Source organism: Cryptomeria japonica, chromosome 3 (assembly GCF_030272615.1).
Source record: "Cryptomeria japonica chromosome 3, Sugi_1.0, whole genome shotgun sequence".
NCBI classification, from domain to species: Eukaryota; Viridiplantae; Streptophyta; class Pinopsida; order Cupressales; family Cupressaceae; genus Cryptomeria; species Cryptomeria japonica.
This window is the reverse complement of record NC_081407.1, coordinates 656,084,451-656,111,723: the sequence shown is the minus strand read 5'-3', so window position 1 is coordinate 656,111,723 and position 27,273 is coordinate 656,084,451. Positions and strand designations below refer to the sequence as shown.

At 37.6% G+C, this 27,273-nt stretch overlaps 1 protein-coding gene across 2 annotated transcripts in view; it reads left to right on the top strand.

The window, feature by feature from the left end:
* LOC131033809 (serine/threonine-protein kinase BLUS1) overlaps window positions 1-27,273 on the top strand; it is a 191,948-nt gene that overhangs the window by 161,815 nt on the left and 2,860 nt on the right. Inside the window, exons 17-19 of one of the 2 annotated variants that reach the window (XM_057965094.2) lie at window positions 1,704-1,826; window positions 1,935-1,983; window positions 2,101-2,162. In XM_057965094.2, the coding sequence (XP_057821077.2) occupies window positions 1,704-1,826; window positions 1,935-1,983; window positions 2,101-2,162 (234 nt within the window). Of the gene's footprint in view, window positions 1-1,695; window positions 1,828-1,934; window positions 1,984-2,100; window positions 2,163-27,273 lie in introns of those variants that run through there. The other variant, XM_057965095.2, reaches the window with a different exon arrangement.

The following is a 27,273-nucleotide window of genomic DNA, read 5'->3' as shown; positions in this document are numbered from 1 at the left end:
TTTTATTTTCCGTACTTTATTATTTCTCTCTTCTTTTCTTAGGGTTTCTCTTTCCCTTTATTTATTATCCCCCTCCTATCTCCTCTTTGTTTAACCTTCTTTTTAAAATACTTGAGCATCGTCTAAGACTCATATGCTCAACTTTAAATGTTTAACAGTTAACTTTACACTTAGATGGGGTATATATGAAAACAAGCTTACATGGGTTTTCTCATGTGCACCGCATTCCAAAAGCCATAATATGAAACTTCCAACAACACTTAACACAGATAACATCAACATTTTAAAATGTTAACATTTACAGCTTCATATGAACATAGTCAGCTAACTTGAAGCAAGAGACAACATTCTAATCACCTGTGGTTAGGCCTTATTAGTGTTCATTTGCATGGGGTTTAAGCAAAGTTAACAACCTATCTTTAATGGTTAAAGAGGACTAGGTGGTGAAGCACATAGGTTATTCCTCTCAATTGCAGTATAACTAACTACAGACTCAAGCACACATCAAACACATGTATGATAATATTAATATATAGCTGAAGCATCATATAACATCACATTATAAAATACAGCATGTGTAAACAAATAATAACCTAAAATACAAGAAATTAAATCAGATATAAGATTTTCTAAGCGTTCAGTTTCCATTGCAGCCAAATACATGAATATTCAACACTACATTGCAAAGAGTAATAATATTCTAATTATCTGAAATAAAAATATAAAGTGCAGATGTTTTAAAAAATAAACATTGAAATGAAAAGTTTTCATTAGAACATGCAGATGGTACTACAAAATGGACCTTAAACAAAGCCTTTGTATTTTCTCTAGATCAAAATTATGTTTTGGTGAAAATGAAGACATTTTGCTGAGCAAATCCAAGATGAAACAAATCCTGAGAAAGAAATTGCTTTTATGATACTGACATATGCCATGACTTGGAGTTTTAATTTAATCCTATGATTAAATCCCATTTACTTTTATTTTCTATCACATACGTTCAATTTGTTTGTGATTTGTTTGCAACTCTTTTACAACTTCTTGCCATATTCTTTGAGTCTAAGAGCAAGAACAAGTGATTCAGTTGTTCTCATTTTCCACATGTTGCTTTCGCAAGGTCATTTTGGTCCATTGATGTTATAGCTCACCATTGTCACAGCCATATTAGGTTAATGGTAGACAATCCAACTATATAGTGCCAGTCAGCCAAAGCACATAGCATCACTGAACATACAGATGCATATATGTTAAGATGTGCAATCTCTTTGCATTTAGGACATTACGATAAGCTCAATTCCAATGTTGGAAGGAATCATCCATAATGCATGTAGAGATATTACAAGGACCTTGCTTACCAATATAAATGTTTATGTTATGTGGGTGACAACAGACAAGTAATGCATATTGCATTTCTTGTTAGCAAAAGATAAAACAGTTTTTACTTGTTTTTAATATGTATTTTTCCTTGAGGCTTGGGATTGGTTACAAACCAGAGGATCATATATGTGTATCTTTAGTGTACATAAGTAGTATATATTTCTAATCTGTCTGCAGTGGCAACAGGGGTGTATCTTTGATGAGACATGATTGTTGGTTGCAATATAAGTTTTGATATATGCATTATATAGGAATGTCTCCTTATTACGTTTTCAATGATTAGGCCGGCTCTAAGTTTTTCAGTTTCTTTTTCTGGAGATATACAGGCCTTTTCTCAATCAACTCCAAATCCTCCATCTTTTGTACCATTGAGTGATGCTAGAAGTGTGCCAACTTCTTCAATCCTTCCATCATTGCAAAGTATTATAGAACATAATAGCATACAAAAGGTGAGTCTGTTCTTATATAATTTTATGTTTTCAGCATGATAATGTATGGTTTGTTGATTAGGTTAATCATCATGCTCTCAGTTATTTTAAATTGTGTTCACGTTACAGGAAAAAATTATCAATTTGATAAGAGATGTGCAATGGGGAGAAACTCCAGGTTTGAGTTCTGCCTCATATTTTCTTTTCTTTTCTCCACAAAGCATTAGAGAGTACTTATGAACTGTTTTGGTTTTGTCATTTAAAGACTTATATCCTCTGTTTTGTTTTATGACAGCTCAACAATATCAAAACTTTGAATTACAATCCTCCAAATGGGGTACTACTGCAAACTTTATGGTGCGTGGTATATATGAGATAGATTTCTATAATGCTTCCTCAATGTAGCTGATTTCTTTCATCACATCCTCGTTCTTGATGTTAAGAGGGCAGCTTATGCTGTGGTTGCTGATGTACTAAGTGATTAGTATTCCACTGTCATGGTTATATTTTTTATGTTCCAAACCATGCAAATTGTTTCTTATGTCCTAGTGTAGGCTAAATTATCATAGAGATGTCTTACTTTTGTCATCATAATTTTCTTGCTAGATCTAATATAATGTTTGACATGGTCTTAGACTATTAATCTTAAGTGATGTATGTTAATGATGTAATGACATCATATAGATATGTCTCAAAGCTATAACTTACCTGTAGCTTCTCCGTTCATTAATAAATACAAGCACACACACATTGAAGTGTGTGTCATCCAGTTCTCTCAAACTCTGTGAATTCATTGTTCTAATATTTAGCATAAAAGTGATGAAGCCTTAGGAACAATATATTGATTCAAAGTGAGAAAGCTTGAGAAAGGGTACATTGATTCATGTAAGGAAGCCCTTGGAGACGGTATGCTAAATTAGAGCGGGGAAGCTCTAGTAGAAGGTACATCAATCCAATCCATTTAGGAGAAAAATTGGCTGAAAGAGTGACTATATGAGGGACTGCAAATTTCTGTCCAAGGAGAGAAATTGTTGCTCAAACCAAAAAGGGCACAAATAAAAAATCTGTGGAATTAGAAATTGTATGGATGAACAATAATAGTGTAGTGTAGATGAAAAGTGAACAGTATGGACAAACAATGGTTAGGTACATTCTATGGATGAATAGTGCATATGAACATGAACAAGAGAGATAGTGGATTGTAGATGAGTAACTTGGTTGGCTAGAACCCAAAACAAAAACCAATATGATTGGAATGAGATGGCTGCCATCATGGGTGGCAAGGGGAGTGCAAGATTATTGTCAAATGAGGACAAAGATGACATTGAGGATGAAATGGATGGGTAGGTTGACATAATGGTATTTAATCAAAATGCTAATACTATCAGTAACAACAATAATTCTAATAGGGGGATGTCCCCGCAGCGCAACTGCAGTTGCGAAGCCTTGTGGATAGGGCGATCCTTGGTTCGAGTCCCTGCTTTCCCGTGCTCCTGGCTGGTGATGCGACGTGCGTACGGTCTGCGGTCAGAGGTGCTGGTCAAAGGGGTGTTGATGCCCGATAAAGTATGCAGACACGGTGGAGGTTGGTTTGAGGTGTTAAGGCCTCGACTTTGGTCACAGCCAGTCGAGCAATACGGTGGAGCAGCTGACAGAGAACCAACATGGAGAGATAAGGTGGTGTTGCGATTGATGGTGTGATAAAGAGTTCTTTCTCGTGGGCAACAATGTGGAGAGGTAAGCCGCAAGAGTCAAAAACTAGGAGGTGTTAATACCTCGGCAATGTAACCACAGGGATGGGATCCCCCAATGTGATCCCACTGGTTCAAAGCTCCAGTCAAAAGCGTAAGAGACCCATTTACTGATCGAAAAAAAAAAAATTCGAATAGTTATAATATATAGGGAGCCTTAGAAGGGTTTTATAGAAATTTGAAGGAAGTGTTCAGAAGAGCAGCATGCAAAACCAGTAGTATGCTCTATAGGTATATTTTTTTCCCCTTCATTTCTAAATGCCTTCCTTTCTTGGGCCCCAATGATGGTAGATGGCTCATTAACCACACATAATGGAGATGAGATAAGATAAGATAAAATTATTAATGTCCAACAAGTGACCACAAACGGGTCAAAGGGACTAGAGGTTACAAACGAGGAGGGTTGTCACCAGCTGGGACACCAAACAGTGCCCACAAAGAACAAAACAACAACAGCCGAGGCCAACAAGCCAACCAAGCAAACCCTCAGAAGCCGGAGTAGTGGAGAAAAACCTCAAGACCGAGGGGAAAGCTGTAGGATGATGCCGCTAGGTAATCCGAGTCTGACTGGAGGGGGACCGATTAAGGAATCTAGAGATAGTATGATAGTAATTGTTTGCTGAACCAAGGAGTAGTTGGGGATGATCCTTATATTCTGGTTGCACATGATGAGAACTCCAATTTATTATTGTAAAATCTTGCAACCATGGTAGTAGAATGATATAAATTTTTGGTGGAGTTGTCTCGCTTTTTTTTTATCCAAGAACTTTACATCCTTTTGGGTGATGATTTTAACATGGAAGAAGCCTAATTGAATCTTGAGGCAAGTTTTGCAATTGGTGTTGAGATTGTGTTCACTACTATTTGTAGTAACAATCAAAAGTTATTCTAGTGCCTTACTCATGGGTGTGATATGGTGGTTATAGATTAGACTTTAAGAATGCTAAATCCTACTCAAGCAATTGGTCAAACTAACTACGGAGAGTTACCTCCAAATGATCAACACTTTGTGGCACCACACTTTGTAGATGGATAGTTGAAGCAAGGACTTGGTACACTTTTCAATAAAATTATTGCGAAAGTAATCCATAAAAGGATGAAATGACCCAAACTGATTTTTTTTTCTGTTTTTGCAATTTCAGAATGGACAATGCATGCAATCTTAACACCTTTTGATCACCAAGATCTCGATGTGAGAAAGTTGAGCATGTGGTGAAAGGGTTTTAACTTTAGATTGATTATTATAAAAAAAGCTTGTTGGCTACAAACCGCACAACTCAATATAACAACTGATACAAAAATGTAGAAATAGCGTAATACTTTCTAGCAATAAGTCTTCTAGGGACCAAAATAAATACAAATACTATATTTTCCACCAAGTTTCCTGATGGGGGGATGGGGGACGGGTTTTGGGGATGGGGGGACCTATTAAAATAATATTATATCTATTCTATAATGGTCATCTTCTATTCTTAGTGGTCATCTTAGTTGTCGACTTATTTTTCTATTTAGATTTTTAGTCGACTTATTTAGTTTGTTTAGTCTTTTAAGTGTAACTATTGCTTCTTTTATAAGAACGCATAGTTTGCTTTTTAGTTTTAAGCCTTTTTAAGCTTTAGTTTAACGGTTCGTTTTTTTTAGAACGCTGTTTTGTAATTCCTTTACATACGCTTGTATATTTGTTATTAAATCATCCGATTATTTTGAGCAATCAATTTTTCATGGTATCATAGTGGGTCGATTGGGTTTTATAGAGTTTGGCGGCCTCTTTGGATTTTTTTTCCAGATTTTTTTAAATCGATTTTTTAATAAAAAAAATCGTTAGTGAAAATTTTGAGGGTTTTTGGCAGATTTTTTTAGGGTTTTGAAAATTTGTGGATTTTTTTTAGGGTTTCATTTCAGCAGACCTGTTCCTGTGGAGTTTCGTGGGTTTTTTGCCTGCAAGTTTTTGGGTCTGCAAATCGTGATGAAGTTGTGCCCTGGTTCGCTTTTTTTGTTGCATGCGATTTTTCGGTGCAGCGTCTGATTTTCCTACTCCATTTGTATCTTTCATGGTCGCACCTTCTGTTTTTGTTTTTGAGCATGTGTCGGATTTTCTTTGGGCAGCGTTTTTGCGCCTTTGCCTGCGTTCTTAGCGGCGCGAAAGACTGGTTTTTTTGTTCGCTGAAATTACTCTGCAACTTGATTCTGAATTAAAGAAGGGTTTTGTTTTCTGTGGATTTTCGTGGGCTGTAGCGGCGCGATTTTTTTATGAGCGCCTCACTGTTTTTTCCTTGAAACCCACGGATTTGTTTTTCGCACGACGATTTTTTAGGCCACGATTTTTATTTTTTTCCCGAGGCGCAACGGATTCAATGATATTTGATCTTCATTTGTTTTTTTTTTGCAACATCTTTGTGTGTTCGCCGCGATTTTTCCAACGACGTGTTTTTTAACGCGTTTTTTTCTGACGAGCAACGTGACCTCTTACTACACGATTTTATGTTCGTGTCCTGGTGCTGCTTGTGGATGTAGTTTGGGCTAGAATGGCTTTCTGGGTTTTTTATAATTTTTCTCTCTAAAAAACAATATTTTGGAAGGTTTTATATTTTTTCCCAAAAAAAATAAAAAAATAATTTTGAGTTTTAATAATTTTTTCCTTAAAAATTATTTTCGGGTTTTATAATTTGTCCCTTAAAAAAAAATTATTTTAAGGTTTTCCTATTCTGGGTTTTATAATTTTTTTTCCCTTAAAAAATAATTTTTAGGTTTTCATGATTTTTTCCTCAAAAATTGTTTGTTGGTTTTTACAATTTTTTACTCAAAAATCATCTGTAATATGCGAAGTTCACGTGGGATTTTGTGATTCGCGAAGTTCTCAGGGTCTGACGGTTTTTTCCACAAAAATCGTGCTTTGTTGCAGTCAGTTTTGGGTTGCACTGCTAGGGCGAACATCTACAATTGTGGTATCTTGCAGTCTGTTTAGGAGTTGTTGGAGCAAACAGTGCTCAATACTCTTTTGCAAAAGGGTTTGACGATTTTTCCTCAAAATCATTGTTTCAGGCTTCAATAATTCGTGTGTGCTAGATCTCTAATTCAGGTGTTAGGATAACATCAGCTTGGATAGCTTTTGGTATTCTTGGTCATTTGCATTCTGCAAATCTTGGGAGGGTCTGCATAGCAACAAAGTGTTCTTTGCATTTGTGATCAAAAGACCTACAGTGTCTTTTGTAGGGTATTGAGTACGATGACCATTAGGGAGGGTATTAAAATAATATTATACTTATTCTATAATGGTCATCTTCTATTCTTAGCTGTCGACTTATTTAGCTATTTAGCTTTTTAGTCGACTTCGTTAGTCTGTTTAGTCTTTTAAGTGTAACTATTGCTTCTTTTATAAGAATGCGTAGTTTGCTTTTTAGTTTTAATCTTTTCAGCTTTATTTAGCATTTTAAGCTTTTTTAAGCTTTAGTTTAATGGTTCTTTCTTTTTAGAACACTGTTTTATAATTCCTTTATATACGCTTGTATATTTGTTATTAATTCATCTGATTATTTTGAGCAATCAATTTTTGAGGACCAAGGGCCTAAGTTTGGGGATGGCAGGGGGACGACAACAAGGGGGCAGCATTGATATACATATAATGCTTGAAAAAATAGTTATAAAAAGATCTATAAGAATTACAATTTTGAATTTTCAAATGAAACTTTGGCAAATTAGTATAATAGCAAATACTAAATACTAAAGTACTTGAATACTACTAAAAGTTGAAGTGAACATTAAATATCAACAATTTAACATTGAAGTTTGAAGAATGAGTATGTCAAATTCGAGATTTATATTATATTCAAGATTTCGTAATGATGATTACAATGATGTCAAGACTCAAAATAAAAAAATGTGGTGAAAGGAGGCCTCTAATCATCCCCAAACTCATCATTGGAATGACTGGACTCCACATGGTCAAGCTCCACCAAACTAATGCCAACCAGCCCTGCCTTTGTAACTGTAGCATCCTCATCAATGTTGTGATGTTTTCACACATCGCCCCATTGCAAATGGGGACCCCCACTTTTTCGCTTTCTAGGTTAGTCGCCTTAGCTTAGCCATTGGTAGTTGTCAAGTCTTTGCTATTAGCCTTTTATTTGTAGTTGCTCAAGAGCTGATCAAGTTTCTCCCTTTAGGATGAAGTGAGGTACAACACTTCCTTTGCCCTCCAAAGCTTCCGACTTGCCTTTCCCAGCACTACCAGTGGATGCCCAAGCCTGATCGCTTCCCTCCCATCTCCTTTCACTACCTCTCCATCATTCATCCCTCTCCACCTCACCTTCCTAACATTTCGTCCCTACACCCTTCCTTCCATCTCACACCATCACCTACTTTTATTCCATCCTTTATACCTCCCAACTTTCATTTACCATACCTTCTAACCCACCTACCTTCCTACTTGTTGTGACCATTTCACACATCGCCCCATCAAAATGGGGACCCGCTTTTTCTTGCTCAATTCCCAGTCTCTTAGTCTAATGTCTCCCTCTCGCAGGTGAAATGAGTGAGTTTGTAGCGTCTAGATATCATGAGAAGTCAAAGTCCATCGTGAGTTCAATCGAAGAGTGTGAGAGACTGCTAGTTAGGGATACTTTAAGTTCCCCTCTCTCAGAGAAAATTTCACTCTTATTCCCTCAAGGTGAAGGAGAAGTCATAATCAAAGTGAGTTTTGAGGTCTTATAGTATATAGAAGCATAAGCTAAGGTTCAACTCAAAGTACATTTTTAGGCAACTTCAAGTGTTCGAGGTTTAGGGCGAAAACTTCAAGAGCTCCTCTTCAGGAGCAAAATTCACTTCAAATGCCCTTAGTTGAGGGCGAAGTTGTTCCATGAACCTTGTTTCGGCAAGCTTGAATGGGTGGAATGAAGCAAGGTGAGGGAGCAGACACTTAGTGTTGAGTTTCAATCCACTTCATGTGCATGAACCTTGAAGTGAATTTGCTCCATTTTCACAAGATGGGATGCAAAATTGCTTATAGATCATTCCCTTGAGCTGATTTGACGTCTTCACATGCTTAGAAAAGAACAATTTTGAATTTGGGATGATGAAGGGCAAGTTAGAGGGTTACTTCATGTGCACCCATCTTGGAGCGAACTTCATGTGCAAGGCATTTGGAGCGAACTTCATGTGCCTCTCCCTTAGAGCGAAATTCATCCTAAGACTTCATGTTGAACATGGTATGATGCATTAGAATTAAGTGAGTGAGTGAAGAAAAGTTTATTTTTTATTTGAAATTAACTTCATGTGCTTGCCTTCAAGAGCGAACTCCATGTGCTGGCCTTCAAGAGCGAATTTCAAGTGCAAAGGTTATGGAGCGAACTCTACTTCATGTGCTCCTAATTGAGGGCGAATTTGCAAGATTGCTTACAAGACCACTACCTTGAGCCGATTTGATGTTTTGAAAGAGTGATGATGATGAAAGGTGAGATGTAAGATTAACTTCATGTGCATGAGAAATGGAGTGAACTTCATGTGCCTTGGTTTGGAACCGAACTTCGTGAGCATGCTAATTGGAGCGAACTTCATGAGCATGGATTTAAGAGTGAACTTCATGTGAACATCAATAGGAGCGAACTTCATAAGAACCTTGTTGAATGCACTTTCAAAGATTAATCAAACACTACTTTGGCGCCAAAAACAAAATTTGAATTTGAATGAGAAGATGTAAGTCGGCCAGCATTAAAAAGATAATAACAAATTTTCTTTGCTAAATCAGGTTGGCCTTCATAGGAGAAGACACAACCTTTTGCCTCGAGCACCTATTTAAGAAGGATAAAATCATTCATTTAAACATCAAATCAAAATAATTCCTCTCTCTAAGCAGCGAATATCATCACCAAGTAGCGAATTTCATCAGCAAGCAGTAAAGTTCATTGAGATCAGCAAATTTCATCATCAGCATAAGCGAATTTCAACATTGAGCTTGTAGATTCAAGGGCGAACTTCATCCTCCAACAGCAACATCAATCAAAGAATGAAAGCGAATTCAAGCATGAAGGTGCAGATCTACTGATTTAGGAGGCGAATTACATCATTGAGCAGAGAAATTCCCTAGGAGACAGCAAATTTGCCCAGGAAGGAGATATAATTATAGCAAACTTCATTAGCATCACAACAAATTCAAGTGAATTCACCTTTCACAAGGCGAAATTATCCAGTTACAGCACTAGCAGTCACCTTGTTGATCAGATTTAAGGTTAAATATCAAGAGGATCAGAGATAAGTGTTGTGTTTTGAATGATAGAGGGTCAGGTACAGGTCTGATTGAAGTCAGATATTGATCTTTTTATTACTGCTAATTCATCTAAAAGTTTAAATGGGTGGAAAAATTAGTCTTATTAAGCATTTAATTTCAGATTCATTTGGATTTAAGATTGATTTAGAGCAATATTGTAGGTTATTTACTATCATTCTCATAAGCAAATAAGCTTCACTACATTAATATCTTGCATATCTTTCACCATTCTCCTAACTTACACATCTCTTATAGGTGAGAGATGGCAGCACCTAAACCTAGTGGAACTGTGAACCGTCAAGCACTCATCAAGGAAGAATCGAGGAGCACTGCATTAGAAACCAAGATCACGTCTCATAGGAGCAGAATAGGAGACACCAATCTTGGGAAATTCAACACCAAGAAGATTCGAAGCCCGTTGTACACAAGCGAGCCTACTGCTACAGCAAAGAAGATGATCGATAGAGGAATTATAAGTGCAGCTGGCTTCCCTCCTGCGGTGCAATGCTATGAGTTAATTGTTGAATTTGCTCAACACTATGATTCTCCCTCAAGAAGGATAGTGGCGAAGGATGGAAGAGTACTTGCATATCTCTCGGAGACAACAATTAGTGAAGCATTTCATCTACCTGAGCCTAAGGACATGATCTACGTAAGTGTGGAAGGAGCTAAGTCAACCTAGGACAATGATCCAGAAGCTTGTTCAAGGATCGTCTACAAGTTTTGGTTATTAAAGAGTAGAGGTGGTAAGAGCAGATGGCCCAAAAGATTACATAGAGTGGACTTCAAAAATGAATTCCGAGACTTCATCGTGTGGTGGGTGCACTTGAGGCTTCATATTTTGAGGACTGGATGTTTTACTTCATAGAGACCAGTGTTCCACAGGGATGCGTCCCCCCCCTTTTTGGGCGCGTACCCCCGTCAGAAACGTCTCGGGGACGGGGCGACGGGGATGCGACGTCTCCCGTCGTCTCGCCACTGCTGGGACGTGGAGACATCTCCGTGTCTCTGCGTCTCCCAGGGAGACGTGGAGACGTCTGGGCGTCTCCTCGTCTCTTGAGAGACGCCCAGGCGTCTCTCGCGTTCCCACGTCAAAAGCACCCGGAAAAAGCAATTTTTAAAAAACATGTGCCTTTTGGGGGGGTTAAGGGGTAACCCTAATTGGACGTGGGCCCCACCCTACCCCCCAAAACAACACAAAAGCATGTTTCTTTTAGATTTCACTCTCATTTTGGAAAACTGATTTTTTTTCCAGCAAGCTGAATAGGAGGAAAAACTTGAAGAAGAGTGATTGAAGGGGTGAGAAAAGTGATTGTAAGCATGATAGGAGCTGCTAGAAGCAAGAAGAGGAGGAAGAAGAAGATTCTTCTACATTTTGGAGAGCTTTTTCAAGCACAAGGTAGGGTTTTTCAACTTTTTCTTGTTTTTTTTTGTTTTATTTTCTGATTTTCATTGTTCTATGTCATTTTTGGATTATTTTTCCCTATTCATCTCATTAAAAATATAATATATATTGTTAAACTAGGCTGATTTTACTTTTATTTTTATTTTTATTTTGTGAAATGCAGTGTCAATTTCACAATGAGCTCCCAAGGCATGAGTGAAGATGACATGGAAATCCATTCTCATAGTGAGAATGATTCAGAATATGAACCTGAAAATGAGGGGGGTGACTATGGGGCTGATCCTGGAGCCCAATCTAGTTCTATGGCGAGTGCACCAGCTAGTATAGGTTGCCCTTCAGAGTTGTTGGCACCATATGCTAGGGGTCATTTTGATCCTAAGTCTCCTCTAAAACAGTTTGCTTCACGAATATCAGTACAAGGCACATCACATTCAAGTGGGGGAACAAGGAAGTGGAAGTGCAATATTTGTAACACATAATGGTTCGGTAGCATGAGTAGGGTGAATGCACACTTTCTCTTTTGGAGAGGAAAAGGCATGAAACATTGTAAGTTTTTGGAGGAAGCCAAAAATATACAGTACAGAATTGAGTTTAACAAGCTTTGAGGGGTTCCAGATGACACAAATATTTCAATGCCTACTACTTTGTCTGCTAGGGCAGCACTTCAGGGCAACCAAAATGTGCCACATACTTCTCATGCTTCGCAAACGAGGAGTGATGTTTGGATCTCCATCCACTTCCACTTCTACTGCCGCTAGGGCTGGGAAACGTAGGTTGCAGACACCACAGAGCAACCCCATTGCTGATATGTTTAATGTGCAGCTTAGAGATGAGATAGATGAATCCATTGGCAAGTTCTTCTTTGCCAATGGTATTCCATTTTATGTTACACGGTCTCCTTATTATAGGGAGATGATGGCTATGGTGGCCAAGGGAGGACCATCTTATGTGCCACTAGGGGAGACGAAAATGAGGACCTCGATGTTGGATAAATGCTATTCCAAGATCAATATTTTGATGGAGAAGATGAAGGCATGTTGGGTGGCATTGGGGTGCAGCATAGTTATGGATGGGTGGACGAACATTAGCCATCGTCCACTCATCAACGTCATGGTCACATGTGCAAAGGGCCCATACTTCCTTAGAGCAGTTGATTGTACAGGGCATCGTAAAAATGTTGGTTTCCAGTTTCAGGTCCTCAGGGAGGCTATTGAGGAGGTTGGGCCACAAAATGTGGTCCAAGTAGTGACAGATGCAGCCCATGTGTGTAGAGCAGCAGGGAGACTCGTTGAGGCAGCCTATAGACACATTTGGTGAACCCCATGTTGTGTGCATGCCATGAACAATGCACTCAAGGACATGGGGAAGATAGACTGGATTAGAGGAGTGGTCACCGATGCGAGAGATGTGCAGATGTTTATCTGCAACCACCACACTTCACATGCACTCTTCAGGACCTTGGCGAAGAAGTTCTTGAAACCAGTTGAGACTAGATATGCATCCTATTTCATTCTCTTGGAGAGAATGATTGAGTTGCAAGAGGCATTGCAACTCATGGTTATGACTAATGAGTGGAATAGGTGGGCTGAGGCCAAGAAAGAGCAAGGGAGAAGGGTGAAGGAGATAGTGAAGAGTGATGTGTTTTGGACTGATGTGAAATACATTGTCTCCATCATTTCTCCAGTATTCCAAGTGATCAGATATGGGATGGGGATGCACCTAACCTTGGAGAGGTGTATGAGTGCATTGACTCTATGCTTGACCAGATGAGGGTTGTTGTGCAAGTGAAGGACCCCTCTTTAGCATTCTACAATGAGCAAATCCAGCCTATCATTCAGCATAGATGGGACAAGTTGAACACTCCTTTGCATATGGTTGCCTTTGCCTTGAATCCTAAGTGGTACAAGGCTAGACCGCGTAGACTGGCACCGATTCAGGATGATGAGGTGAAGGTGGGTTTCTTTAGGTGCATAGAGAAGATGTTTGATTCCAGAGATGTCGGCACAATGCGCACTGAGTGGGGAAGATTTGCCACTCTTAGAGGCTATTCAGATGCGGCAAAGATGGATATAGACACTATGGCACAGGAGGACCCACTTTTATGGTGGAATTGTCATGGCCCGAAATCTTTGACCACCACTCTAGCCATCCGTCTACTATCCCAGGTTTCCAGTTCTTCGGCTGCTGAGAGGAATTGATCTACATATAGCTTCATCCACTCTCTTAAGAGGAACAAACTTACCTCTAAGAGAGTAGAGAAGCTTGTGGTTGTACACAGTGCTTTGCGTCTCATGGACTGCAAGACACTTGTGTACAAGGAGAGTCCAGCGGCACGATGGGATGTAGAGCCAAAGGAGCCTTCACAGATTGATGAGGATGATCCTACCACTTCAGATGCAGGGCTAGTTGGTGTGAGCTTGAGGGACCTTGATCTTCAGGAGTCCAGCGGTAATAGTGAGGAGTTCGCAGATGATTAGAGACCTCCATTAGCTACATTTTGAGTTTTGTCATTTTGTCTTTGACTCTAGTCTCTTTTGTAATGCTATTGCTACACATATTTCGGTATTTGTATTTGGCTACTCATTGTAATGATGAATCATGTAATCATCTTTATCATTATAGACTTTGCAATGGCATCAAATATTCGTATTTTTGTTTTCATTTTTCGATATTCATATGATAGAAATGAGAAATCTCCAATTTGACAATTTCATTTGTCAAATTTTATTTAGCATTTAGCAATTAGTATTACTAATCTAAGTAATCTTGGTATTTCCTATAGTTTCATTTGAAATCTAATTCTTATACTGTTATACTGTTATACATCTTTTCAAAACTAGTTTTTCAAGTACTATATGTATATGCATAAGTATATGAGCACCACCACCCCGCCACCCCCCCGCCGCCGTCCCCAATGCCCGTGGAACACTGATAGAGACAATCACTCGTGGCAAGAACGCTATCAATTGTGCGAGGCTCATCAGCAATAGTATCACTCTGCAATTAAGAAGGCTGATGCGCACTAGAACATTCTACATGAGCTCCTATGTCATATACTCTCGCAAGAAATTACGAGTATCCTGGACCGATGTATAGGGGTATAGTCGGAAGAGGACCGGGAGAAATAAAAGTGCATGAGTGTTATACACAGCTTCATCATCCGACTAAACAACACTATAGGAGAGTGAATGATGCATTCACTATGCACATCACGAGGTCGCTTCGAGGTGGACTTCAGCAAAGACTCTCTCCAAAAGCACAAGCATTGGTTTAACAGTATGGTGCATGGTTCATCCAATTCCCAAAGTTCACTTATATCAGAGTTCAAGGATGTCCTTCTCCCCCCTACATGTTGCCACGCTACCCAACAGATAGAATAGTGCTACTTGAGGTGGTGAGACAATTGGTGGCATACGTCAAGGCATATAGGCATAAGCACAGAACTAGTGTCTCTTTTCCTATTTCACTTGAAGATTCTATTGAAGCATGTCCTCTTCAAGCAACTGAGAAGGCTGAGAGAGAGTTAGCCCTCTATTCACGCAAGCCATTCACTCCTAGAGATCATTTTGATCCATATGACAATGTAAAAGGAATTTTGAGAAAGAAGTATGGACACGAGTGGCAGTTAGAAGACTACTGGATGAACATTCAAGATGTTGAAGTGAAGAAAAAGATGTATTCTAGACTACCTCTCGATTTCATCAGGAAGTGTAAGTTGTTTAATGTTGCTGATCAAGTACAGGATAGCAGCAACTATCTCCAATCAGCCTATGCCAAAGAGAACAAGGAGATCAAGATCAATTGGATTGACTTGGAGGTCACGGATTTGAAGGAGCTAATGAAACAAGTCTTGGAATACACTTGCATATAGATAGACATCTAGCATCAGAAATTGAAAGAGCAAAATATAACAATGACATTCCATTGAGAAGCAAGGAAAGATAATGAAGATGATGCAAGTGCTAGTGGAAGTGCTTCTCAACCATCTCACTCAAGAGGTTCGAAGAGAAAAGATGATCATGGAGAAAAGGAGTCATCAAGGAAGAAGCATAAATCGAGTTCTAGTCATCCTTCTTCCAGGCATGAAGAAGAGTTGAATCAGGATGAAAGGCATGAAGAACAAAGGGTAGATAAGGAATTGAGTAAAGGAGCAAATGAATCAATGGAATCCACGGTTCATAATGATAAAGGCAAAGAGAAATCATCACAAGAGCAAGAAGATCTCACTCCTCACATTCAAGAGATCGATGGGGATGAAGAAGAAGACAATGATGAGACCGCTTCACCACCTAGAGATGAGCAGATGCTTGAAGAAATACAGGTTCAAGAAGGGAGATCCTCAATTCCTGAATGGCTTAAGGAAAGGCGAGCCCGAGAAGTGATAGTGGTTGATGAAGAACCAACATATGGCTTAGAGAGCCTTCTAAGTCGGACTTCAGAAGTCACCGAGAAAAAGAAAGCTACAAAGATGTCTAAGGTGATTAGAGATGATTCGGGTTCTCAAAAGTTACAAATAGCTACTCCAATGGTTGACAAGTATGAAGATGAAATCACAGCAGATGAGTATGATATGGAGACTATTGATTTGGGTCCACTCACCTCCGAGCAAGCCATAGGTGATGCAAATGATTTTTTAAAGGCAGTTAATGATATGCTTAGAGTAGAAGTAGAGAAGAATAAAAGGTTAGAGAAGGAGATAAGTGTGTGGAGAAACTACTTCCAACAATTCCAAGAACCTTTGAGATAGCAGAGTCCAACAGCTACACCACCACCCTTGCTTCTTGCGGAATCAATCGATCATATGGAGAAGATGAGGAATTCAGCACAGCTGATGGACACATGGATAGAAGACTCTTATACCAAGGTTAGCAAGTTTATGAAGGGTATAATGAAGACACTTGACACAGTCATTAAAGTCCTTGGAAGAACTCATGTCCTCATAGAAGCCTTTGAAGCATTTGCTCATGCCAGAGATGTTATCATTCCAATCTTGCAAGTAATAAGGAAAACACCCAGGGAAGTCTTATCAAGAGGTAATATAAGAAGAGAAGGATCTACGCGTAGCTTTCTACAATGGAGTAGTCTACTTTGCACAAAGAAGATCATTCTTGAAGTTATTGGAAACGGGTGAAGTCAAATTCAAGATGATATGCATCGTATTCATGATAAGATAGAAGTAGCACAGATCGTCTTGGAGAGGAAGTTTGATCTTGGGATGATTATAGAAATTAGAGAATTGGAGAGAGTAAGAGTTATCTTTCATGGGACTGATGGAATGATCACCAAAAGGCAATTGGATGATATGCTTAAACTCGTAGTATTAGCCAGCAAGACACAAGAGCTCAAACCTGAATGGGAGAATGCTATCGTCAAAGCCTTCGATGAAGTCATGCACATGGAGGAATAGTTGAAGTCTCTACTAGAAGTTCCGATGACTGAGATAGAGGGCATAACGACTAGATTCATTGAATATGCCAAAAGCGAAAGAGAGAAAGGAAACAAGACTCTAGAAGATAGTTTGTTATGATCCTACTTGGCAATTCATTTTCTCATTGGAGGATGCTTCCTTGATTTCTGTGCTAGCACATGTTATTTTCTCATTGGTTGATTTCATGATAATGTTTATCTAAATAGGGTTTCATTTGTATCAAACCCTAATTAGTGTTTAGTTGGCAAAATCTTGGCTCTTGATCTTCATTTGATCTTGGCCCTTCATTGTATTTGGGAGTGATATATAAACTCCACTCGTTTTATTTGTAATAAAGAATAGATCAGTTAGAAGTAATAGAGAAGCTAGAGAGATTAGAGATATTAGACATTAGAGTTCAAAAGTGATTAGAGGACTTGAAGAATTGTTGTTATTTTGCTTTTGGATTAATAAAGCATTGAAGTTATGGTGTTTCTATTCAATCCTTGAAGCTTCTTGCATGGTTTTTCATCCTCTCAAGTCAATCTTCGATATTAGTTTAAGTGTTTAGATTGAATGAAGGAATGTTGTACTTGATTCGCTGTGAAGCTCGTAATCCATACCACTAGCATCTTGCTGATTGTAAGTGTGCCTTGTGTGGTTAACTGGAGTCATTAAAATCACTCAAGTTCAATTGTTCCTTAATCATGGATATGCATTCAAGTGATGGTGTCTATACTTAGTAGCGATTTGAAAATCTTCAAAGTTCCGTAGAAGATTGCACTAGTTTTGGTGGAGTTATTCTTGTATGGCAATGCTAAGACTAGTAGAGTTTCACTAAAATTGTCCTTCATCCATTCATTCCTAGGATAGCTTAGAACCTCTCAACCCTCATCTTTTGTAATTTTTTTAATAAACATCTCGTAGTAGGAAATAACTTCATTGCATATCATCCGCAAAGTACTTCATAAGTCTCTCCATGCAAAAGGCCCCTTGATGAAACAACAATCACAACGACCACACGTCATGACCCGACATCACAGATTCTTGGAGTTATCTCAAGTGATCCTTGTGCAAATCTTCAGCATTTGAGAAACTTTGTTCAAGAGAGGATAAAATACTTTGGGTATTTTATTCTGTGTTTGCATGTGCATAAAAAACACATCAATAGTACCCTCCATCTACTTTTCACCTCCATCTCCTCACCCGCACCTTCTACTTCCTACCTTTCACTCTCATCACCTTCCATTTCCTAACCTCCCTTCCCTAAACCTCTCCTTCCATACACCCTACCTTACTCTAATCTTCATCCCTACACCCTACCTTTCTTCTACCTCTCATACCCTCCATTCCCTACATTTTCTAACCTATATCTCACCCCCCCAACCCTTATCCTATCCTAACCCACCTTCCTTCCCTTAGCCTAAACCCTATCCCATGCTACCCTTCCACTACCCCTTATACCTCCCACCCCACTTCACTCCCCAGCATATCTTAACTCCCTTCGTTACCCCTTATACCCCCCACATCCTCCATCTACCTTACCCCACGTTATATCCTACCCTTCCCTACATCCCCCACATGCATATCCCTTATTTCTCACATTCCCCAACATCCTCCACTTCTCTTCTTTACGTGGCACTTTTCCTTACCACTCTTCACTTCACCTCACATTCTTCTCCCTCTCTACCACATCATTGCTTGGGCCCCACCAAACTCTAAGATGGAAGAAAAGTTTTTAAGGCATTTCAAAGAAAAAAGGAGCATCTGCCTCACCATTTCTTTTAACCCCTAATATCCCCAGCACATGCCATGATCAAACAAAGGCAAGGTGTGGCACTAAGGGAATAAGGAAGCTGGCCTTTGAGTAAAGATGTGTCACTTAAATGAGGATAGAGTGAAAAATGGTGGCCCTTAACGTCCAGCGCCCATATAAAGAAAGTGTTTCACATCATTTTAATATCATTCAATAAGCAATTCTGATCAGACATTAAGGAAGCGGTTTTAGTGATAAAGATCAGTGATTTTGGCAATAGGATTTTGGTCGTCACATTGATCAAACGCTTCATCAAGGTGCTGTTTTGACTTGAAAGGTCTAAGGTTTAATTTAAAGACATTGTTATCCAGTCTTTTGAAGGCAAAAGGGGCAGATCTTTAAGGAATTCCATTACATTATCAGACATGTAGCAACAACAGCAGCAAGTTTGGCCAAGATCAGACATTAATAAGAATTTCCAAGTTCTGATTTGATATTAAGTATCAACAATTTAAGCAGACCTGATTCTGATTTTAAGATCAGATCTAACATTGGCAAATTTTTCAGATATATCCTGTCTATAATTCGATCAGTATCATCATGTCCAGCCTTAGAAATCCATTTCTGTATTTGAATGGGTAGTAGGAAGCTTGATTTTTGCAGAAAATTGTTTTCAATCCCAATTTATTGATGCAAAATATCTTTTTTTTTCTTTTTAGGTTTGATAGAAGGATGGAAAGTTAGGAAGGGGAGGATAAGTCATTCATTTCAAACATCAAACAGTATAATTCAGTGTAGATTGAGAGACAAATCCAGCAATCAAGATCAAAGATCAGAACAAAACAAATGAGATCATCAAGGCCGATTTCTCTAGGATTGACAAAGTGATCAAAATCTGATCAAGCACAATTGCTTGTGCAAATGAAGAGTAAAATCCCAATCAACCTAATAAGTTCATAAGAAGGGTCGATTTTAAAAAGGCTATGTTTTCCTTGTGAATTAAAAGATAGATCTTCAAACTGAAGTTGATCAAATCTAGAGGGTGAAACCATCAAGTTTGAAGGATTAATCAAGGTGAAGAGCTTTTAAACTTAGGATGATAGGAAGTCCCCTACAGATGAACTTAGGTTGGCAGGAAGTGAACAAGTATTATGAGGTCGCCTGCACGCCAACTTAGGTTGGTTGGAATTGAAATTTGCTTATTCGATTTCAACTCTCAATGATGAGAAAGAAGAACACATCAACTTAAATTGATAGGAAGTGAAATTTGTCTAAGTCAAGTTCCACCCTTAAAGATGAGAAAGTGAAATTTGTCTAAGTCAAGTTCAACCCTTAAAGATGAGAAAGAAAGTACAGATCAACTTAAGTTGATAAGAAGAGGTGCACACCAACTTAAGTTGATAGGAAGTCGATCTTCCTAAGAAGATGAAAAGAGGTGCACATCAACTTAAGTTGATAGGAAGTCAATCTTCCTAAGAAGATGAAAAGGTGCGAATCAACCTAAGTTCATGAGAAGGGCAAGCAAAGAAGGTACAAGTTAACTTCTAACCTTAGAAGAAAAAAATTTGCCCCATAATACAAGTCAAGATATAAGGTAGACGTTGCAACTTCCAAATCAATGAAGAGACACATACATCGAACCTCATTTCATTAGCAGTGAAAATGGCGAAGTTTAAAGGAGTGAGATTCACAAGAACCTAAGTTGAAACCAACCTGATTGGAAATCAAACATGAAGCGAAGTAGGTTGGATGAAGTGAATTTGAAGAGGTCAAAATTAAGAAGATGGAAAGATGAAAGCTAGATGTTGGGAGAGATGAATTTCAAAACACAAACGATTCGCAAGAATACATATATCGAACTTGGTATCAAAGAGGCAAGAAGCTGGAAAAATGAAAGCTGGAAGATGAAAGTTCGCTGAGTGCTACAAGGGAAGCGATTTAAGTCGATGAAAAATAAAATGGTTTATGAACTTGCTAAGTCGGCTGGAAAAAATAAACACAATGACCCTTGGCATATTTTCAAAAGGCAATAAAATGTTCTTTTTTAAAACCAAGTTGGCCATCCTAGTTAAGCCTTGAAAATGTGCGACTATTGAGAGTTAAAGCATTGTTCATTCATTCAAATTCACAATCAGATTCACATTCGCAACCTGCAGGAGTAGAGGTTAGAATACAATCAAATTTGCTTCAAGTTTTGATAGGTGAAGTTGAAAGCAAGGTCAAAATCGCTTCAAGAAATATTATCGACTTTGCCTAAGGTAAAAAGAAGAACCCACCAACCTCAATCAATCAAAGTTGTTTTGGATCTTCATCGAGAGGAAGACTCAGGTAATACAGCTGGAGAGAAAGATCTTCAAACATCAACTCGTGGGAAAGAAGAATCAAAAGGCTGGTCAAAGACCAAAGCCTAAATTGTCTCACATTGTGAGTGCTGATTAAAGACACATCTATCTCAGAGATTGAATTGTAAAGCCTCATCAATTTTTCCAGGAGTTAAGAAAGAGAGATATATCTCAGATTTTCTTAGTAATAATCAGACTTCTAGGTTCACAAAATTTGGGTTTTGAAATGCAAATTGAATGAACTATCATGTTATTTTCCAAGATTTAACATAAGTGATTCTAAGTTTTGATTTTGTAAATCTGAAAGCATTTGTATTCACAAGAAGAAATCAGAACTTAGGAATATTTTTTGAAATTAAGTTTTAAATCATCCTTCAAATGTTCTAACTTCTAGCTTCGTACAGTTTCTTGTCAGAGAAGATACCACTACGAATCAAGGCAACTTGGAGAAGGCTGAAAGCTTGAAAGTGTAGAGATAGAGAGTATTACAACATCAACACCTTTAAGTCAAGTCAACAAGGAGATCCACACATTGAGATCTAGCTCAACGTTCCAAGGGAAGCACATGCTTCACATTTCAACATCAAGGTCATCAACATGATAGAAGATACCTCAAAGATGCATGACGAAGGATATACATCACATGGATTCCAAAGGATCAAAGTCTACTTTTCAAGATCAAAGAAGGTTAAGGAAGGAAATACTTCATGATTCAAAGGTTGAGATTGTGAATGCATCACAAGGAGGAAAATTTCCAAGTTAGAGTAAAGAAGAGTGAACGTGATCAAGGAATGTAGATAGTTTCAGAAGAGGTTGATGTGGCGTCCTATTCACATTCAAGCCAATCAATCTACTTCCACATCAACAAGTCCAAGTTCAATGAACTTGATTCATCTCATGGTGGAGCAAGTGGCACATGGTGCCTCATCAAATACTATTTTATGTATCTAACCTATTCTCTCATTGGTTAGAAATCAAGATGGACATGCGTCCAATTTATTGTAATGATCTTATTGACCAAAAGGAAGTTTGTAGTAACAAACCCTAATTAGGGTTTTATTGTAAAATCTCGGCCACTGATTTCAAATTGGTCTGAGCCTGTGATGTCCCCCATGTGATGCCCTCTCTAATAGAATTTAACAATAAATAATAATATAATTAAATATATATATATATATACATAACCAAATAAATAAATAGAATGAACTAAATCTTAATAAATAATAAGCAAGATTTAATATATTAATTTCATATTTATCATATAATAATATAAGTAATATCAATAAATTATTAATAATAAATATAATTTTTGATATAAATAAAATCCCTAAAATAAAGATTACCAATTTAACTACGGAGAGAATAGCTGTCATCTATCGACTGAGAATAGCAATCTAAATAAATCAGATTATATATATTATAATTAGTGGAAATATGAATCGTATTCAAGTGCTAGACTTGAGGCCCATTAATCTTCCGCTGTTGTGTGGGTATTTCGTCCTGAGTATATGGACGCAAATAGAATTTTTTGGGTAGTATTCAATGTTACTGACGTTAATGTTGGTAATCGCCAAAACAATCCTTCCTGTTGAAAGGCACATTGACCTCTGCCACATCGATAAGGGAACATCACATGGCAATTAATTATCATCCATATGAATGAACCTCTTTAGTCAGATCTATGATATCTCATATCCAATCCATCTACAGTTCCACTATGAATGATGAAGTCGATAACGTTAATATCATCGAACTATTAATTATTGATCTCCATACTATATCGATATAAGAACGACATCAAGCATGATTAAGGAAGCAAATCAATTCATTAAGGATCACAATAATCAGTAATATATTGAAGAGATGCGATTATGACATAACCAATGAATGTGTCTCTATACTCCAAGAGACAACCAATCGGTTGATTAAACATATATATTTGCATCCATTATGTCACTTAGGGAAGAACAGAATCAGATCGATCAATAACAGATATTTCGCATATATTCGAAGAGATAACTGGTAACAGCCCATGACTGTCTCACCTCCAGAACAATAGACAGTTATATTTAAATACTAGCAGACCAGTAGTAATACTCGCTACTCACTTGAAGTTATAATTGCTGTGATAAATGTCAAGTCGTTAATCTCAGAAACTCCAACCAAGTCAGATATCATAGTGGTATATCTATAAGATTAATATCCATCTAGACTTATGGATTATATCTATTATATTACAGTACTCCATTTAGATGACACTGTAGATCTAAAACAACAGTCATTCTATTTCTGAACCCTGTCTGGCAATATAAATCTTAGAAAATTGCTAACACCAAGTACCAAAATAAGAAGCCGCTGGCAATTTAAGAATTTAGGCACAAAAAAATCTTTGGGACCCTAATAGGGGACATTACAGAGCCTTAGAATTGTAAGGAGCTCTCTATATAAGGCTCAATTTTCTCATTTGTAAAGGGTTAATAGCAGGTTAATAGTTAATAGTGTTCTACAATAGTTAGTAGTTCAAGAATAGTTTAGTAGCAGATAGCAGCTAGAGTAGAATAGGAAGAGAAGGCAGAAATTGTAGCCAAAGTTGTAAATAAACTTCCTTTTCATTGAAGTTATGGTGGAATGTGTTGTTTCTTATACAATAGCATGGTTTCTTGTTGGAACTTCACGTTAGCTAATGATAATTAGATGAATGAAAGAACTTTGTGCATGATCAATGGTAAAAGTCGTATATCCATACCACTAGCAATTTGCTCATTGTAAGTTTGCCTTGTGTGGTCAATTGGAATCCTTAAATGAGCTTAACTTCAATTGCTATTCACACTTTGATATGCATTGCTTTGATGGTATCCTTGTTGTTAATAGTAATTTGAACATCATTTTGCTTTCCTTAGAAGATTGCACTAAGCTTTGTAGAGTTGTTGCTTTGCATGTCAAAGCAAGGCTTAGTTGAGTTTCACCAAAAATTGTCCATCATTCCTACATTCTTAGGATTAGAATAGACTCCTCGAACCCTATCTGTTTTGCCATTTCATTTTCCAAGCAAGTAGTTAGAATCTCATTTCCAGCAACATCAAACCTTCAACATTCAAGTATTCAATGCAAGTCCCTTTGGATTACTAGCAATCACATCAACCAATCGAGCTATCCACATGTCATGACCTGACTATAGAAACCTTGGAGTCGTCTTTGTTGATCATTCAATTTAGCATCCAAGAAGATTTTGATCAAGAGAGGATATAATACTTTTGGTATTTTATTCTATGTTTGATTGTGCATAAAAAACACAGACACATCAGCACTGTTGCAACTTGGAAGTGCTAAGCGGCTGTATTAATGATTTCACTGGGTTCAGAAATGTTAGCCTTTGTTAATTTTTTGGATCAATTCCATGTCTAGCTTCCAAGTGTTGGCTATCATTAGCAACTTCAAATTGGTAATTGACTAATATGTGGCTTAAGTTTCTATATAGGCCACAAAACTACTGCAGTGTTTTATCCCAGACATGTGGTCTAGCATTGAAAAGTCAATAACTATGATACCTATGGTATGAGGTTAAAAAAAAATAGGTAAGGGACAATAGATGTGAGAAATCTAGTGCTAATTTTTACTCTGTGTCTTAATCCCTTATAAACATGAACTGTAGCTACATATTCCCTTCACCTTTTAAATTTTTAATCTATGTGACAACTTTTCAGGACAATTTCAGGGCCCTTTGGAGCAGAATTTGGGCCAGAAAGATGGCCGATCTTTGTTAGAATATTTAATATAACTGTCATAACTGTAAGTCAGGTGCTTTATAAAATGCATTTACAAACAAGAAAACATGCCAATGTGAAAAAATTAACATTGTGTTCTGTAAATAGTAATAGGGAAGGATGTATTAATTACTTTGTAACAGTGAAACCCGGGGACGCGTTGCCGGCAAAATTCTAGCCATTTTGGAAACAGAGACTTGTCTGGGGACGAGGTGACGGCAGGGGATGTTTCCTTGCACTTTCCAAAACCAAAAAAATTCGCGGAAATATTTCCTGTTGGGGGGGATGGCAGAGGAAAATGGGGGGATGGCCAGCCATCTTGGGGACAGACAGGGACGTCTCAGACGTTCCCTGAGCGTCCCAGGGACGGCTGTCCGTCCCCCCCAATCTGCACTTAAAAACTTGCCCAGCTGCCTAATTCTAAAAAACTCAGCTCAACTTGGCTGAAAATTGGCTCAATTTGACATTTTTAATCTGGCTTTACTGACTGGCACCTGAATCTTATTCTTTGACTTGCTGAACTGTTAATAGTTTCTCGGTTTATTTTTCTGGAGTGGGGAATATAGTCAAGCATAGCTGATTTCTTTTTAGAAGAGATGGAATTTTTTTCAATACAAGGTCAAATCTCTTCTTTTGATTCAAAGTTGGCTCCCCCTAATGGTTTGTTTGATCAATATTGCAAAAAACAACCAAGACTCTTTCACTTAAGATATTCTGCTGAAACTTGTCTAATAGGTCTAATGAATTACGAGTTTGATCATTTTGTTTAGAAGAAAGGTGGTTCTTCCTTGCTTCTAATCAGAAGGTTCATGATTTTAAGTTTTCAAACACACGTCGAGATCTTTATCGTTCCACTACAGACTATCCATTTTGAATTGAATTTCATGTATAGGTCCCAGGGAAACTGATTTGCTTGGAAGACTCAGAAGAGCCATGTACACATGAAAAATACAGACAAAACTAACTTTGTTGATTGGTATATCATTTTGTTTAAACTTGCAGCCTTTGGGCATTTTGATATTCATATAATAACATGCATATTGACAGTGATTCCAGATTCAATGAATTAAATTTTCAACTCAATTGCTATGTATAATGTATATGATGAATGATTTAAATCGTAGATTTATCAATGCTACATTGTTATCATATGAATATATTTGGGATTTCCCTATATATTTTAAATTTTCCCTATTTTTTATATAGCTGTCCCATTTGCCATCCCCTCTGTCTCCAATAATGGCCAAAAAGAAATCTGTCCTGGAAACTCAGGGTAACATAGCTTTGTAATCAAAAATTAGTTGACATTTGGTTATTTCTCTCACTTTAAGTATTCATCCATTTCATTTCTTAATGAAAAAGGTACAGCAAACTTTTCTCTCTCCGTTTTCAGAGTTTTCTCCTTTCTTTGTTTGCTTTTGGTTCTCTCTCTTGGAATCAGTGATCAGATCTGCAGGTATAAAGATTTTTAGGAAGACAAGGAGAGATGTAGAAAAGGAATTGTATGGTCAAATTCTGAAGGATTAGTCATGTAAATTCAGTTAATATCAAAATCGCAAGAATTATAACAATGAAGAAATCATCATAAATTTCACAGCATATTTTTTGTGGGTTTGGGAATTCTGATATTTTGAGTGCGGCATTGCTGGACAACAGATTTGCATTAGATTTTATGGAATTTTATGGACTGTACAGCTAGAATTTCAAAAATCTGATTTAATTTGTTTTTACATTTTTGAGCAGTTTCTTTCTGTACAGGACATTATTCTATCTCTGCATAAGTTGGTGATTTTTTTATTCCATCTTTCTTTGCCTTTCTTCTCAACCTTAATGGCTGGCTAGGGGTAGAACTGCATAGAGTTTGTTTTATAGTTCCAATTTACTTTGAAGTGCTGAAATTTGAGGTACAGTTGAAAAGTTATTGAACTTTCAAGTTTACCATTCAGAATTGCCTCTTAACAACTCGTTTCAATTGTCTCCAACACACCCATAACCACTTGAATCAGAAGGGCTGGGAAAGACAAACTTTCACATCAGGGTTACAAACTATAGTAAAAAATATCAGACTTGGGGATAACTCATCAGACTCAAAAAAATTCAAAAACTTGGACTTGGCAAAAACTCGAGGGGAAAAAACCCGACAAATTTTCCGAACATTTAAAAAGTCATAAATTTGTAAAAATATTCTTCAAGACATGCATCTGCAATGGAACCTACAACACGAGAAGTAAAGAAATGTTTTGGTGGCTGTTTGGGGATTTGCCTTCAGGTTGAATTCCTGTGTTAGTATTTTTACCTCTACAGCAGCTTAGTTTTTTGATGATATTTGAAAATAAATATGACAAATGAATAGCTAAGCAGAATACTAAAAAGTTAGACTGACAATGCAAATAATCCTAGATGCTAAGATGCTACCAAGTCTCAGGATACAATAAAGAAAGCAATGAGACAATAGAAGAGATTGGAGCAAGTATCACCTCCAAAACTTAAAGCAGCCAAGAGGGACAACGTTGGTTTGTTGAAGTGGCTACCACATCTCCGCAAATGCAACAAGCACAATGAGAATCCTCACATACAGAGAATGCAAATAAAAAGAGCTTTACAACAATCGAGATGTTCACGGTTGGCCAATGAAGAGCTTGAGAATAGTTTTTTTTTTGAAGTGATAGAATTGAGAGAATGAATGTTTGAAAGAGGTCAAAGAGAGGAACCAAGGGTGGATAGATGTTCCGATCTAGTTGAGACAGATATCTTCCAAGTGCAAACTGTGGCAGGGAAAAG